Source organism: Lathyrus oleraceus, chromosome 6 (genome assembly GCF_024323335.1).
Source record: "Lathyrus oleraceus cultivar Zhongwan6 chromosome 6, CAAS_Psat_ZW6_1.0, whole genome shotgun sequence".
Taxonomy (NCBI): domain Eukaryota; kingdom Viridiplantae; phylum Streptophyta; class Magnoliopsida; order Fabales; family Fabaceae; genus Lathyrus; species Lathyrus oleraceus.
The window spans coordinates 24,357,302-24,372,954 of NC_066584.1; the positions used below are offsets into that span (position 1 = coordinate 24,357,302).

At 35.8% G+C, this 15,653-nt stretch overlaps 1 protein-coding gene across 1 annotated transcript; it reads left to right on the forward strand.

Moving 5' to 3' along the window:
• The first annotated feature begins 13,362 nt into the window (after positions 1–13,362).
• On the forward strand, positions 13,363–13,884 carry LOC127093773 (uncharacterized). The gene is made up of 2 exons (XM_051032676.1): positions 13,363–13,555; positions 13,619–13,884. The coding sequence occupies exons 1-2, from the start codon at positions 13,363–13,365 to the stop codon at positions 13,882–13,884; spliced, it is 459 nt and encodes a 152-aa protein (XP_050888633.1).
• Positions 13,885–15,653: the final 1,769 nt, after the last annotated feature.

Genomic DNA, 15,653 nt, shown 5'->3' on the forward strand with positions numbered 1-15,653 from the left:
TACATGTTATTATTCTGGTGCATCGATCCATGTAACATCACAAAGGTATTTCTTTTCTTATTATATAAGTGATGATTTTGGTCATGTAAGAATTGGGAATGATAATACATCCAAAATCATGGGAAAAAGAGATATTTGTCCAGTGAAAAAATTGGTTGTTACCTAACATTGAAAAATGTGAGACATGTCCATGACATGCATCTCAATCTAATATCCATCGCACTACTAAACGAAGAAGGCTATACTAGTATGCTTGGGACAGAAAATGGAAGTTAACAAAAAGTTCCTTGGCAATAGCTCGGGCAAGAAAGTAAGCACTCTTTATGTGATAGAAGCAAAAGTCTATAATGGGTACGTTAATGCTCTCAGAGAAGACTCTTCGACCGAGCTATGGCATAAACGGCTTGGACATATAAGTGAGAAGGGGCTTCAACTTCTAGCCAAAATAGGTATTTTGGCAGGGATGAAAGGATTGAAAATGTCTCTTCAGGCATGTACACATTGCTTGGATGGAAAGCAACATAGAGCTCTATTTCAATATAAGGCCCCGCATAGAAGACCACATGTTTTAGATTTGGTGTATTATGATTTTTGTGATTTAATAACCACTGGTACTTTTGGAGGTGAAAAGTATTTTGTGACCTTTATTGGTGACCACTCTAGAAACGTCTAGGTATATGCCCTCAAAACAAAAGATCGGGTGTTTGTATTATTCAAACAGTTTCATGCTAGCGTTGAGTGAGAAATTGGAAAGAAGTTAAAATGTGTTTTCACTGATAATGGAGGATATTTTATTAGAGATTTCAAACATTATTGTATGAGTAATGGAATCCGACATGAAAGATCTATTTCAAAGACACCACAACATAATTGAGTGGCTGAAAGAATGAACACAACTATTGTTGAACGACTGAGAACAATGTTCTCTCATGCCATGTTACCCAATAATTTTTTGGGGTGAGGCTCTAATGACTGCAGATGATTTGACCAACCTGTCCCCTTCAGCTCCATTGATGGTGATGTTCTGAATATATTTTGGACATGTAAAGTTGTATCCTGCAATCATTTGAAGGTGTTTGGTTGTAGAGCGTTTGTACATCTTCTAAAAGATGAGAAATCAAAACTCGACTCAAAGTTGAAGAGATGCATTTTCTTGGGATATGAAAATGAAGAATTTGGGTACATGTTATGGGATCCTGTAGAGAGAAAAATTATCCGAAGTGGAGATGTTGTTTTCTTTAAAGACCAGAATATTAAAGATGTTCAAAAGGGAGTTAAGACTACTAGTTCTAATGAACATCCAATCAACTCTGATCCAATTCCTCCTCAAGAGAATTAAGGGGGAGATGAAATAGAAGATGTTGGAGATACATAAAATAAACGTCTTATTAATAATAGTGCAACTGAAGAAGTAATAGATGGTAATAGAAGTGACGATGATAATGAATATATTATTGAAGACTATGAGGATGAAGAAAATGATCTTTAATTAAGAAGGTCATCTAAAATACCTAAACCGTAAACCAAACATCCTACAATAGAATTTGTGTTACTCATTGATGGAGGGAACCAGAGTCTTATGAAGAAGTTATGATGGATAATCATAAAGAGGAGTGGTTGAAAGCAATGCAAGAAGAAACTCAATCCTTGCATGAGAACTTGACATATAAGTTGGTAGATTTACCTAAAGTTAAAAGAACATTGAAAAAAATGGGTGTACAAGTTGAAGACCGAGGATAATAACTAACGACCCAGATACAAGGCCAGATTAGTCGTGAAAGGCTTCAGTCAAAAGAAAGGCATTAACTTTGAAGAGATTTTTTCACCCGTAGTAAAGATGTCATCTATTCGGGTAGTGTTGGGATTGGCGGTAAGTTTAAATTTAGATGTGGAACAACTGGATGTAAAGATTGCATTTCTTCATGGAGATTTAGAAGAAGAAATTTACATGGAGCAACTAGAGGGATTCAAAGTCAAAGGCAAAGAAGACTTAGTATGTTAGCTGAAAAAGAGTTTGTATGGACTTAAGCAGGAATCGCGTCAATGGTACAAGAAATTTGATTCCTTCATGATTGATCATGGATACTGAAGGACTAATTTTGATCATTGTGTGTTTTTTAAGAGATTTGATGATAGTGAGTTCATCATACTACTCTTGTATGTTTACGATATGTTGATTGTAGGAAAAAATAGTTAGAAGATAAGCAAGTTGAAGGATGAAATGAATAAGTATTTTTCAATGAAAGACTTGAGACCAATGAATCATACTCTTGGTATGTCCATCCGTCATGATCGGAAGGAACATAAGTTGTGGTTATCACAAGAAAAATATATCGAGAAGTTATTGGAGCGGTTTCACATGGAAAGGCAAATCTTGTTGCTACTCCACTTGCTTGTCACTTTAATCTTAGTTCAAAGCAAAGTCCTACAAGTGAATTTGAAAAGGAAGAGATGCACAAGGTGCCATATGCCTCAGTTGTTGGTAGCTTAATGTATGCAATGGTATGCACACGAGCAAATATAACACACGTAATTGGTATTGTTAGTAGATACATGGAGAATCCATGAAAGGAGCACTAGAACGTTGTGAATTGGATCTTGCGATATCTCAAAGGAACATACAAAATGATTTTGTGCTTTGGAAGTAGAAAATCTGAACTAATTAGCTACACATATGCAGATATGGCGGGAGATATTAATTCTTGAAAATCCACTTCTAGAGTTTTTATTACATTTTCACGTGGAGTTGTATTGTGGTCGTCAAAACTACAAAAGTGTGTTGCTTTGTCTACCACAGAGGCAAAACTCATTGCAACAACAGAAGCTTGCAAGGAAATGTTATGGATGAAGCGGTTCTTGCATGAATTAAGACGCGAACAACGGAAGTACGATGTGCATTATGATAGTCAGAACGTTATCCACTTGAGCAAGAATTTGATTTTTCACTTAAGATCAAAACATATTGATGTGAGATATCACTGGATACATGATATGTTGTATTCCAAGCAATTACTGGATACATGATATGTTGTATTCCAAGCAATTACAGCTTGAGAAAATTTATACATATGACAATTGGTTGATGACCAAATCCTTCCCTAAGAACAAATACAAGTTATGTAAAAGAGTTGTTGCATTGTTGGGGCCTTCCGCCTAAATCGGAAGGGGAGATCGATGGATGTATCCTTAGGTGGAGAGAAAGTGATGGATTACAAAATTAATTTAGTAAATACAATTAAAGAAAATATGTAAGAAAATGATAAAGTTTCTCAATTAATTATAATCATTACTCATCAATTTGCATTATTATAAAAGTCACCTATATGCTTCATTTTAATTCATCATCAATAACATCAAATCAATAAATTAAACAGAAACCTTTTGAAAAGAAAAAAAAATCCAAAAGAGAGTTTAGTTAGATTTTATATAGATGAGATTACAATAACTTTTTTGATATTCTTATTTATAAAGAAAGAAAACATTATTATCGTTCCATTATTATCGTTATTATTCATAATATGGAAAAAATATGATTTTGGGATAATCATTCACTAACCTTCTATCAGGGTTTTAAACTGATATTTTGTCTTACAGACTACAATAAAAATTGAATTGATCGAGATTATCAAAAGAAAAAAAAAATCAGAGACCAAAAGCAAAAAGGATAAATATAGTGCTTTTAGGGACAGAGGCATAGGCAGTATAAGTTAAAGTATTCTTTTATTGGTGATAAATTAATGCATAATTAATTAAGAGCATACTTAACGAAATAGATTTGAGATTTATCCGCGAATTAGGAAGGTAGTACCCTTTTTTTACAAGGAATGCTCATGTGAAAAGCAAAGAATCTAATAGTTTTTATCACTGAGAAGCCAGTAGGAATAGCTTAAAGAGACAACCCAAAGAACTATGCAGGATCAAAGTTAGACAGCATTTCAACTCTTTAGCAATTGGGTAGAGAATAGTATATTTGACGTTATAAAAACTACATCAAATCACATGGAGATAAAGAATATTTACACTAACTATAAAATACATCAACATGTTGAGGTTAGTTACATATATTCTAGCTCACATCAAGCATATCAACATCTTTGTACATGGGCACTAAAGAAATTATATAAAGAACATTAACCTTTACCTCTATACTTATCTTTTAAAAAATAATTTTGAATTCTCTCAAAGTATTAGGGTTTATTTATTAATTTGAAGTGTGTCTCTAAATCTCAAGTGATCAAGAGGAACAGTTTGACTCAGTTGATTTGATTAATGGTTAACGACTCGATCAACAGATTGACCAACATGGTCAACAGTTTGGGGAAGGCTAGAATGGGTTTCCCGGATCGCGCTAAGAAATTTTACCTATTATGAGTATAGTTTTCTATCATTTTTATTCATATGAAAGAAAAAAAAAGGAGACGTGGAAATTCTAGTTATAGAGACAATGATAGAAATTTTTTAGATTCGTCGTTCTTGAAATTTGAGAGATCTTTGGAGGTATATAAAGGGATTGAGAAACAATTCTAAACGTTACTACAAAAAACACGTTTAATGACGGTTGTGAAACACATATAATGATGGTTGCACGTCCGTTGTTAAGTAGTTTGTGATTGTATGTATGCTGGTTTCTACAACGGGTTTGTGACCGTGGTTATAAGTTAGGTAGCACGCTACTAATAACGAGTAAAGAAGACAACCGTTGTGAAATAATTTATAGGTATTTGGTTTGAATCCCAACAACGTCATTCTTGTCTTTTAACTTTTCATCACAGTTATTTGTTTCAACCGTGATGATAAGTGTAAGAGTTTGTTATAAAATATGAGATTGTTTGTTTTTCTCTGCCCCCTTATTAACCATATGCAACCATTAAAATAGATGTTTAAGATAATAATCAAAAAAATAAATTATTCTTGAAAATCAACTTAAGCGGTCCAAAGTTTTTCAAATTGCATGCATCTTGTAATTCATGATTTGCTCGTTAACCCATATAATTTGATTCAATCTCAAATTCTTCAAATTAAAGATGATGAATGGATGTCTTTGAATCAAATTCTATGGGCTAAAGAGGAAACCGTGAATTATAAGATGCATGCAATTGAAAAAACATTGGATCGTATAAGTTATTTTTTTAAGATAATTTAATATTTTTAATTATTATCTTAAACATCAATATAAATGAATGGAAGTTCAATGAGGGGTTAGTGAAACAAGAAATCACATATCATATAACAAACTCGTTAACAACATTTATCAACAAAAACATCAATTAATTAACATATATTGGTAGAACTTGACAACTAACCGTTCCTGGAAAATTAAGACAAACTTATTATTGTAATTGTATCTCTGTGTGTCTAATATGATCACACATGGTGTATATTTATATGCAAATAGGGAATATACAATAGGAAATAATATCAATTACAGTTATGACTAATTGAATATCAATCAATACTAATTGATTGATAACATATTCTTAACACTCCCCCTCAAGCCGGATCGTATATATTGTATGATCCGAGCTTGTTACAAATATAATTCACTCGAGAACCCTTGAGAGACTTGGTAAACATATCAGCCAATTGATCTTCAGATTTTACAAATTCCGTGGTTATTTCTCCCGACAGTACCTTGTCTCTTACATAGTGACAATCTATTTCTATTTGCTTGGTCCGTTCATGGAAAACCGGATTGGACGCAATGTGGAGTGCCGCTTGATTGTCGCATATGAGTTTGTGTTCTGAAGGTCATCGAACATAAGTTCTGAGAGAAAATTCTTAAGCCAAGCAAGTTCTTTTGAGGCTGCTGCCATAGCCCGATATTCAGCTTCAGCACTAGATAATGCAACTGTGTTTTGTTTCTTGCTTCTCTATGAGATCATATTTCCTCCAATAAGAACACAATATCCAGAAGTGGATCTCCTATCCGACGGTGATCCTGCCCAATCTGCATCTGAGTAACAAGTGATTTTAGCATCACCCTTATCTTCTATAATAGGCCTTTTCCTGGTGCATTCTTTATATATCTGAGAATCCGAATAACGGTATTCCAATGAGTATCACAAGGAGCATTAAGGAATTGACTCACAATACTCACTGCAAAAGTAATATCCGGTCTGGTGACGGTAAGATAATTGAGTCTACCCACTAGACGTCGATATCTTCCCGGGTCTTTCAACAACTCCCCCTGACCCGAAAGAAGCTTGACATTGGGATCCATAGGAGTATCAATCGGACGACAGTCAAGCATACAAGTTTCAGTTAGGATGTCTAATGCATACTTACGTTGGTTAATTGAAATGCCTGATGAGGACTGTGCAACCTCAATACCTAAGAAGTATCTGAGTGGACCCAAATCTTTTGTCTGAAAGTTTTTGAAAAGATGAGTTTTGAGTCGCTGAATACCGTCTGTATCGTCTCCAGTGATAACAATGTCATCAACATAAACCACAAGAAAGATGTGTTGTCCGTTGGAAGAGTGAAAGAAGAAAACAGAATGATCTGCTTCACATCTAGTCATACCAAACTGTATCAAGGCAGAGCTGAAGCGACCAACCCAAGCACGTGGAGATTGTTTTAGCCCATAAAGAGATCGTTTGAACCGACAAACAAATCTTGAATTACCAGGAATAGTAAAACCTGGAGGTTGATCCATATACACTTCCTCCTCCAATTCTCCGTGTAAGAATGCATTTTTAATATCCAACTGATGAAGCGACCAATGATTAATAGCAGCCAATGCAAGGAAGAGACGGACTGAACTAATCTTGGCCACTGGAGAAAAAATGTCACCATAATCAAGGCCAAATATTTGTGTGTATCCCTTGGCTACCAAACGAGCTTTAAAACGATCAATCTGACCATCTGGTCCAATTTTCACTGTATAAACCCATCGACAGCCCACTGTAGTTTTGTCTGGAGGTAAAGGAACAATGTCCCAAGTGTTATTTGAATGCAATGCAGTCATTTCTTCCACCATCGCCTGAAGCCAATTGGGGTCAGTCATAGCTTCACCTGTAGACTTAGGAATAGACACGGAATCCAAAGCAGACACAAAAGAAACATAGGAAGTAGATAGACGGTCATAATTTAAAACACAGACATATTTAGGATTTGGATTATGAGATCGAATACATTTTCGTAATGCTATTGGAAGGTTAAGTTCAGGTGACGTAGCTGGAGGAACAATTGGAGTAGGAGATGGTGCTGGTGGATCAATATCATCTCTAACTGCCGATGGACGCGTTGTGCGTCGCTGATATACCTGCAAAGGAGGTTTAATGGGTGTGGGGATGACATAAGGGATATCTTGATCATCTAAATTACAAATCTCCTGGGAGGACGAAGAGGCAGAGAAAAAAGGAGAACCTTCAAAAAATGTTACATCGGAAGAGACAATGTACCGTTGAAGTTGAGGACAAAAACAACGATATCCCTTTTGTATACGTGAGTAGCCTAGAAAAATGCATTTGAGAGATTTAGCAGAAAGTTTGTCTTTACTTGGATTAAGATCATGAACAAAGCATGTGCAACCAAACACACGAAGGGGAATGGGGTAGAGACCGTGTTCCGGATTCAAGATAGAGTATGGAATCTGATCTTGAAGGACCGAGGAAGGCATTCGGTTGATAAGGTGACATGCGGTGAGGAGAGCATCACCCCAAAAACGAGAGGGTACATTGTGGTGAAGAAGAAGAGTCCGTGCAATTTCAACTAAATGACGATTCTTCCGTTCAACAACACCGTTCTGTTGTGGTTTATGAGCACATGATGATTGGTGAATAATTCCCTGTAATGTTAAAAAAGATTGAAACCGGGATGACATATATTCACGAACATTATCTGTGCGTAAAATTTTAATGGTAGTATTAAACTGGTTTTTAATTTCAGCATAAAACTCTTGGAATATACGGAAAACATCTGAACGATTTTTCATTAGAAATAACCAAGTGCATCGTGAGTAATCGTCGATGAACGTTACAAAGTAATAGTATCCTAAAGTAGACTTCACACGACTAGGACCCCAAATATCAGTGTGAACTAAAGCAAAAGGTGATGCAACACTTTTATTTACTCGTTGACAATAAGTACTACGAGTATGTTTGCCTAATTGACAGGACTGACACTCAAAAGAAGAAAGCTTAGAAAGACTAGGAACTAAAAGACACATTTTATTTTGACTAGGGTGACCCAAATGTTGATGTGTGAGTTCTTGAGAAGCAATAGAAGCACAGGCCACCGATGGAGAAAGATGATATAATCCTCCAGCTTCACTCCTTGCTCCAATCGTCCGTCCTGTACGTCGATCCTGGATATGAACAGAATTAGCATTAAAAAGAACTGAACAATCAAGAGTACGAATAAGCTTGTGAACAGATATTAGATTAAAGGGACAACCAGGAATGTAAAGGACAGACTCTAAAGACAAGTTTGGAAGTGGATGTGCCTGACCAAGGCCTTGAACTTTGGCTTTAGAACCATCCGCCATAGTGACAGAAGGCAAAGAATTAGAATAAGACAAATGAGATCAAAGAGATTTATTACCAGTCATATGATCAGATGCACCCGAGTCAAGGACCCAAGGACCAAGTGAAGGTGTAAAGACAAAAGCTACAGGATTACCCGACTGAGCAGCAGCGCTAGATGATGATTGTTGATGGGATGCTTTGTATTGGAGGAAATCATTGTAATCAGCGGCGGGAAGAGTGACATCTTTAGTGATATCCGGTTGAGCAACAACAGCGATCAGTGGCTGTCGTTGTTGTTCTCTTGCCTTTGTACGACAATCGTTTTCAATGTGACCGTAACGATTGCAATAGTTACAACGAATACTTTGACGTCCACCTCGTCCTCCGGTTCATCCACCACGAACGTGATAGTGGGAAGCAAAAGCAGATGATTCAGTGGGAGAGGAAGTAGGGACCGGTCCAAAAGCATGAGGTGTAGCCATGCATAACAATTGTTCACTAACTGCTTCATAGTTAGGAACGTTGGTACCTAATAAAATCTGATTCCGAACGGAATCAAGTTCAGATGGCAGTCCAGCAAATGCCATGACCATGAAATACTTACTTTGTTGTTCAGCATAAGTTGTTGCATTTTTTGTAAAGGGCATTAAGGTTGTGAAATTTGCCTTTAACGCGTCAAGCTGAGTCAGATAGCCTTGCATATCCATATTCTCCAATTTCAAAGAGCGGAGTTTGGTGATGACACTGTAAAGATTATGGACATCATTTGAGAAGACTTTCTTGGCCTTTTCCCAAACCTCGTAGCAAGTGGTATAGGCTTGGTACTGTGCTTGGAGATTAGTTGCTATGGAAAACCATAACACAGTGCATAGAGAAGCATCGGTTTGTTTCCACTTATCGCGTTTGGCGGCGAGAATAGTATCGGCTTTTGTAGTTAAGTGATCCTCATATCCCTGACCGTGAAACCGCATCTTGACAGCACCAGCCCATATGTTGTAGTTGGTTGTTCCGGTCAGTTTCTCACACGGAATAAGTGGAATTTTAGTGAACATGATGAAATCGGTATCTCCCATGATATTTGATGGCTCGGAACGAAAAACCGAGAGCAGATCTGGAAAAACGGCGACGGCTGGGGGCAGCGGATGCGCGGCTGATTGTCCGACGTGTGAGATTCACGTGCCATGAAGGAGAGACGTGTGCGGACGCGTGCGGCGGCGGAAGGCAGTGAATCTGGCCGATCTATAGGAGACGATTCCGGCGTATAGGAATCTCGCTGAAAAGTCGACAGGAGCGGCGGAGACGGCGGCGGCGCTGTGGGTGGCCGGAAAAAAAAAAGAATTTATTTTTATTTTTATTTTGTGGAAGACAGTAGGTCAACCAGCTCTAGATACCATATTGTAATTGTATCTCTGTGTGTCTAATATGATCACACATGGTGTATATTTATATGCAAATAGGGAATATACAATAGGAAATAATATCAATTACAGTTATGACTAATTGAATATCAATCAATACTAATTGATTGATAACATATTCTTAACACTTATTAAATGAAAGGAGAGTGAAACTGAGGAGAAAGTTGCAAACTTGTGTTAAATTTGAATGGATGTTATTGTAGGTCTATCACATAAGTTTACATCTTTCATTTCAGCTTCCTCCTTGCTTGTATTTTTCTTCATAGCAACACAAATCAATTATAATCCTACAAACACTATAAAAAAACATGTTAACATAAACTAGCAGTACATTATAATTCAATAAAAGTTTATCAACATGCATAACATTAACATAACAACAACATACACGAATAAGAGAGAATATGGAAAAAGATTAGTCAACAACAACAACCAAAAACAAATCATGTAAAACATAATAAAGTCTCATGGTCTTCATTCTTTAATTTTCATGCCTAGTTGAATTCGTGCAATTTTCATGGTCTTCATTCTCAAGATCTTCATAGTTCTCAAGATCTTCATCTGATTTAGAATCAGTTGTATCCATATTCATTAGGTATTTCACAATAGCCTCTACCTTCGTTATCTTTTCAGGAATAAGATTCTTGAATAGAATCTTCTTATAGCCTGTTCCACCAGACGGTTCAACAACACTAATGTGATCCCTAACAACTTAAGCTTCCTTGACTTTGTTCAACTATCACTCCACCATATTAATAATCTCTTTTGAAGTCTCAATCTCGTGGATAATTTTATTCCTACTATTCATGTTGAGGATCTGAAATCTGAGAGAAGGATTTGAAATTTGAACAAGAAGAGAAACACTGTTTCAAAATAATATACAACAACATACAACAACAAAAAAAACCCATATACTCTTGAAAAAGAAGAAAACCATGTGAAAATCATGTGAAACATAACAAAAACATACACGAAAATGAGACAATAAGGACGAAGAAGAATACCTTTATGTACGAAGAATAATATTGAGGCTATTGATGACAGTTCGTCATTGCATAAAATTGGTCGAAGGCAATTAAAGGGGACTTTCTGCACTTTAAAGGGGATTTTCTGCACAAGGGATATAGAATTTGGCATAGAGAGTACGATTTTGCAGCATCAGAAGTGGTTTTTGAGAGCATTTGGAGCCATTTGAGGCTAATACTTTAAAGGATCTTACATGTTATTCTCTTCAACTGTTTTTTGTATTGTATTTTGAATTATGAGTAGCTAAACTCCTCTAGATTAGGTTGTGTTATGATGAACTTATTTCAATATTATTGAGAAATATGTTGATTTAACTTTACATGAATGATTTAATCTATAATCTTATTCAATTATTTCTCATTCGTAATGCTTTTTATGTGAGATACTCTATTAATATGATTTTGGGCATATAGAGAATATTGGTCATTAGTCTATGTGTTGGGCCTAGGGAAATTATCATGCATGCACTGGTTAATTAGGAATAGGAAACCCCGAGTAGTGGCTAGTGAATTAAGGCTCTCTTGCATCGCCTAATTCTGCTTACGCTAGTGGACTAGGGATAGGAAGCTCTGAGTAGTGTTTAGTGTGCTATTTCGCGAGGGATTGGTTATAGCGGTTTTGTTAATTCATCGTGGGATTATAATGATTAGACCACTCATTTGAGGCATCAAACATCAACAATAGAGAAATAGGGGATTTTAGACAGAACATGGCCGCTTTCATAATTCTGTCTCAACTCTTTATTATTTTCGCTTTGAAATCTAACCCCCTATTTACTATTTTCTACACATTGCACACTTTTTGTCTTGTTAAAAAGCAGTTCATGTGGATTCAATATTTTATTACTATGACATTATCGGTACAGTTGCCATGAAGTCATCAAGTTTTTGGCGCTGTTGCCAGGGACTGTTGATATTTTAACAAGGCGGCGTTTATGCAGTGTGTTATTTTTTTACTTTTATAAAATTTAATTAAATTCTTTTTATTGCTTTCTATTTTTGATAAATACTATTGTAGGTATTTGTTCTTGTTGGTGAAGTGCATGGCACATATGTTGAAAAGTTTTCAATGGCAGAACCAATAACACAAACTATGGGGGACTATTGTAGGCCTACTGATGCATCACAAGTTTCATTAGGGTTTATTCCAGCAACTCCCGTAAATTGTAGCATCAAATACTCCATGCTTTCAGATCTGAGGGATAATCCATTTGGCGGGAACGCAACCAGTGACCCATGGGAATATCTAGAAAGGTTCCATGAGACGAAATCGATGTGTCAACCAAAGGATATTACAGAGGATCAAGTTAAACTAAAATTATTCAGCTTCTCTTGGGCGGGGAGAGCGAAGGATTGGTTATTATGTCTTCCAAATTAAGAGTAATCTCAATTAGGAGAGAATTGGAAGACATATTTCTGGAAAGATTATTCATTACCGCGCAGTTCACGAAGAGGAAAGTTGAAATTACACACTTCAAACAACAAGAGACCGATTCTCTTTATGATTCTTGGGAGATGTTTAAATTATTGTTACGCAAATTCCTTAATCACAATATGAGTAATATGGAACAAATTAAGAATTTTGTAAAGGGTCTCTAAACGCAAGTTCGAATGCTTTTAGATGCATCTGCAAGAGGTACAATCAGAACACTGACTGAACCGCAGGTGAAAGAGCTGATAGAGAAGATGAGTCTAAAAGAATTCAACTTTTCAAATACTAGAGGGTTTAATAGGGTAGAAACAAAGAATAGATCTCACAGTGACTTGAATTTATGAGGATACAGAGAGCTTCTCACAATGATGGAAGTGCTAAATCAAAAGTTAAATGTAGCAAGTACAACGCATGAATCTTCAAATGATGTAGTATTTTTATTATGTGCTAACTATGAGGAAGAACATTTTGTAGGTAATTGATCTAAAGAAAAACGAATGGGAGAAGTATAAGTTGTAACTATGAATACCAAGCAAAGGGAGACATAAACAGAGACAGAATTCAAGATCTCATCGTTGGAAGAAACATTGACTCAATTTATGCTGACAACACAAAACAAATTCTTAAAGGTTAATAGGTTACAGAACTTGTTGAACGAAAGACATGATGAGTCAATGAAAAGATTGGAAGGGAAAATGTTTAACCTATCCCAGAAAATCAAATCATTGGCCCAGGAAAGAGGAAACTGTGGCACAATAGAATTGAGGAACCGCATAATTCCCTTAGCTCCCAGCGGAAACAAACAGAAAAATAGTGGAAAAGAGAAATGATAAAGATGATGGACCAAAATCCACACCAACAGAAGATGAGGTTTCTAGTGAGCCTCTTGAGAAGGGAGAAACACTTTATAAATTCTCAATGAACCAAACTCTCATTTACCGGATTACATCAAACCACCGTATCCTTTGAATAAGAAAAATCCAAAAAGAGAAATGCAGGTGGGGAAATTTAAAAAGTTCATGGAGATGCTCACAGCTTTACAATTCAATATTCCATTTTGTGATGCCTTAGAGAAAATGCATGTATACGCTAAATTCATGAAAGAGATTTTGAATGGTAAACATAAATTGAAGGATGATGAAAATTTAGCTTTAACAGAGGAATATAGTGCCATCATTCAACGCAAATTACCACCTAAACTAACAGATATAGGTATATTTACGACTCCTTGCTCTATAGGTTAATTAAAAATTGGCCAGACACTCTGTGATTTAGGGGCTAGCATCAATTTGATGTTGTCTATGATGAAGAAATTAAATTGTTGGGAGCCAAAACCTACAAAAATGACTTTGACTCTGGCCGACCGATTTGTCACTTATTCTGACAGAGTACTGGAGGGAGTATTGGTAAAGGTTGATAATTTACTGTTTCCCATTGATCTTTTCATTTTGGATATGTCGGAAGATGCTGAAACACCATTATTCTTAGGAAGACCTTTCCTTGCAACAGACAGAGCTTTAATTGATGTGGAAAGAGGATAATTGATCCTCTAGTTTAATAAAGAGCAGGTAATATTTAATGTGTTTAAAGCCATGAGACATGCTCATGAGGATTTGCAATGCTACCAAATTTATTTGATTTACAAATTGATAGAAAATGTTTTGAAAGAAGAAAAAGTTTTTGTATAATCTATCGAGGAAACAGGTGAAGATGACAATGATGTTGAGGTAAATGAGTTGGTACTATAATTGCAAGAGCTTACCTGGATCGTGCTTATAAAACTTTTAAAGAATTAGGAGGAAGTAGTGAGGATAAACCGACGGAACCCGAACTAAAAGAACTACCTTAGTACCAAACTGGAGGAAGAATTTAAACCGGTTGTTCAACCTTAACAACGCTTAAATCAAGCAATGAAAGAAGTGGTAAGAAAAGAAGTCCTTGAGTTACTTAAAGAAGGTATGATTTATCTTATTTCTGATAGTTCGTGGGTATGTCAAGTGCATGTAGTTCCAAAAAAAGGGGCACCACTATTATTCGTAATGAAAAAAATTAATTAATCCCAACTCGTATTGTTACGGGATGGAGAATGTGTATTGATTATCGCAAGTTAAATCTAGCCACATGGAAGGATCATTTTCCATTTCCATTTTTGGACCAAATGCTTGAAAGCTTAACCAGACAAGCCTACTATTGTTTCTGGATGGATATTCGGGATACAACCAAATTGCGGTAGATCCTACTGATAAAGAGAAAACTGCATTCACATGCCCATTCGGAGTATTTGTGTATCGAAGGATGCCTTTCGGACTATGTAATGCGCCATCAACATTCCAAAGGTGCAAGCTTTCTATTTTTTCTGACATGGTTGAAAACTCAATAGAGGTATTTATGGATGATTTTTCTGTTTATAGTAAATTATTTGATTGTTGTCTTGATCGATTGAATAATGTCCTTAGGAGATGTACCGAGACAAACTTGGTGTTAAATTGGGAAATTTTCATTTTATGGTAACTGAAGGCATTGTTCTTGGCCACAAAGTCTCTGCTAAAGGCATAGAGGTCGATCAAGCAAAAAATTAAGTGATAGAAAAACTTTCACCTTCGGTAAATGTTAAAGGAGTAAGGATTTTTCTAGGTCATGCAGGTTTTTACAGGAGATTCATTAAAGACTTTTCAAAATTTTCAAAACCCTTATGTAATCTCCTGATCAAAGAAAATGTATTCGACTTTGACAAATTATGCCTACACTATTTTTCTATCATAAAAAATAAATTGACTACCGCTCCGGTAATTGTGTCCCCGAATTGGGAGCTTCCTTTTGAAATCATGTGTGATGCCAGTGATTATGTTGTTGGCACAATACTTGGTCAAATGCACACAAATATTTTCCATGCAATTTACTATGCCAATAAGGTTTTAAATGATAATCAAGTTAACTACACCACCATTAAAAGAGAATTGCTAGCAATAGTATTTGCTTTGGAAAATTTCCGCCCTTATTTAATTGGTTCAAAGGTTATTGTTTTTATAGATCATGCAACTTTGAAGTATTTATTCAATAAAAGTGACTCCAAACCAAGATTGCTAAGATGGGTGCTTTTGTTGCAAGAATTTTATATGGAAATTAAAGACAAGAAAGGAATAGAAAATATGGTGGCAAATCACCTCTCCAGGTTAGAAAATGTTGAACTGACAAAAAATAAGCAAGGTATTACATAGACATTCCCAGACGAGCAGTTGATGGCAATTAGTGAAATATTGTGGTTTGCGGACATTGAAAATTATAAGGCGACAAATGCAGTGCCATAAGA

What these genes read in the sequence shown, in the direction of transcription:
- LOC127093773 (XM_051032676.1), top strand. Translation starts at nt 13,363, where the DNA reads ATGGAGATGCTCACAGCTTTACAATTCAATATTCCATTTTGTGATGCC. An exon ending in ACCTAAACTAACAGATATAG is followed by an intron (nt 13,556 to 13,618) that starts GTATATTTACGA and finishes TCTGTGATTTAG; the next exon opens with GGGCTAGCATCAATTTGATG.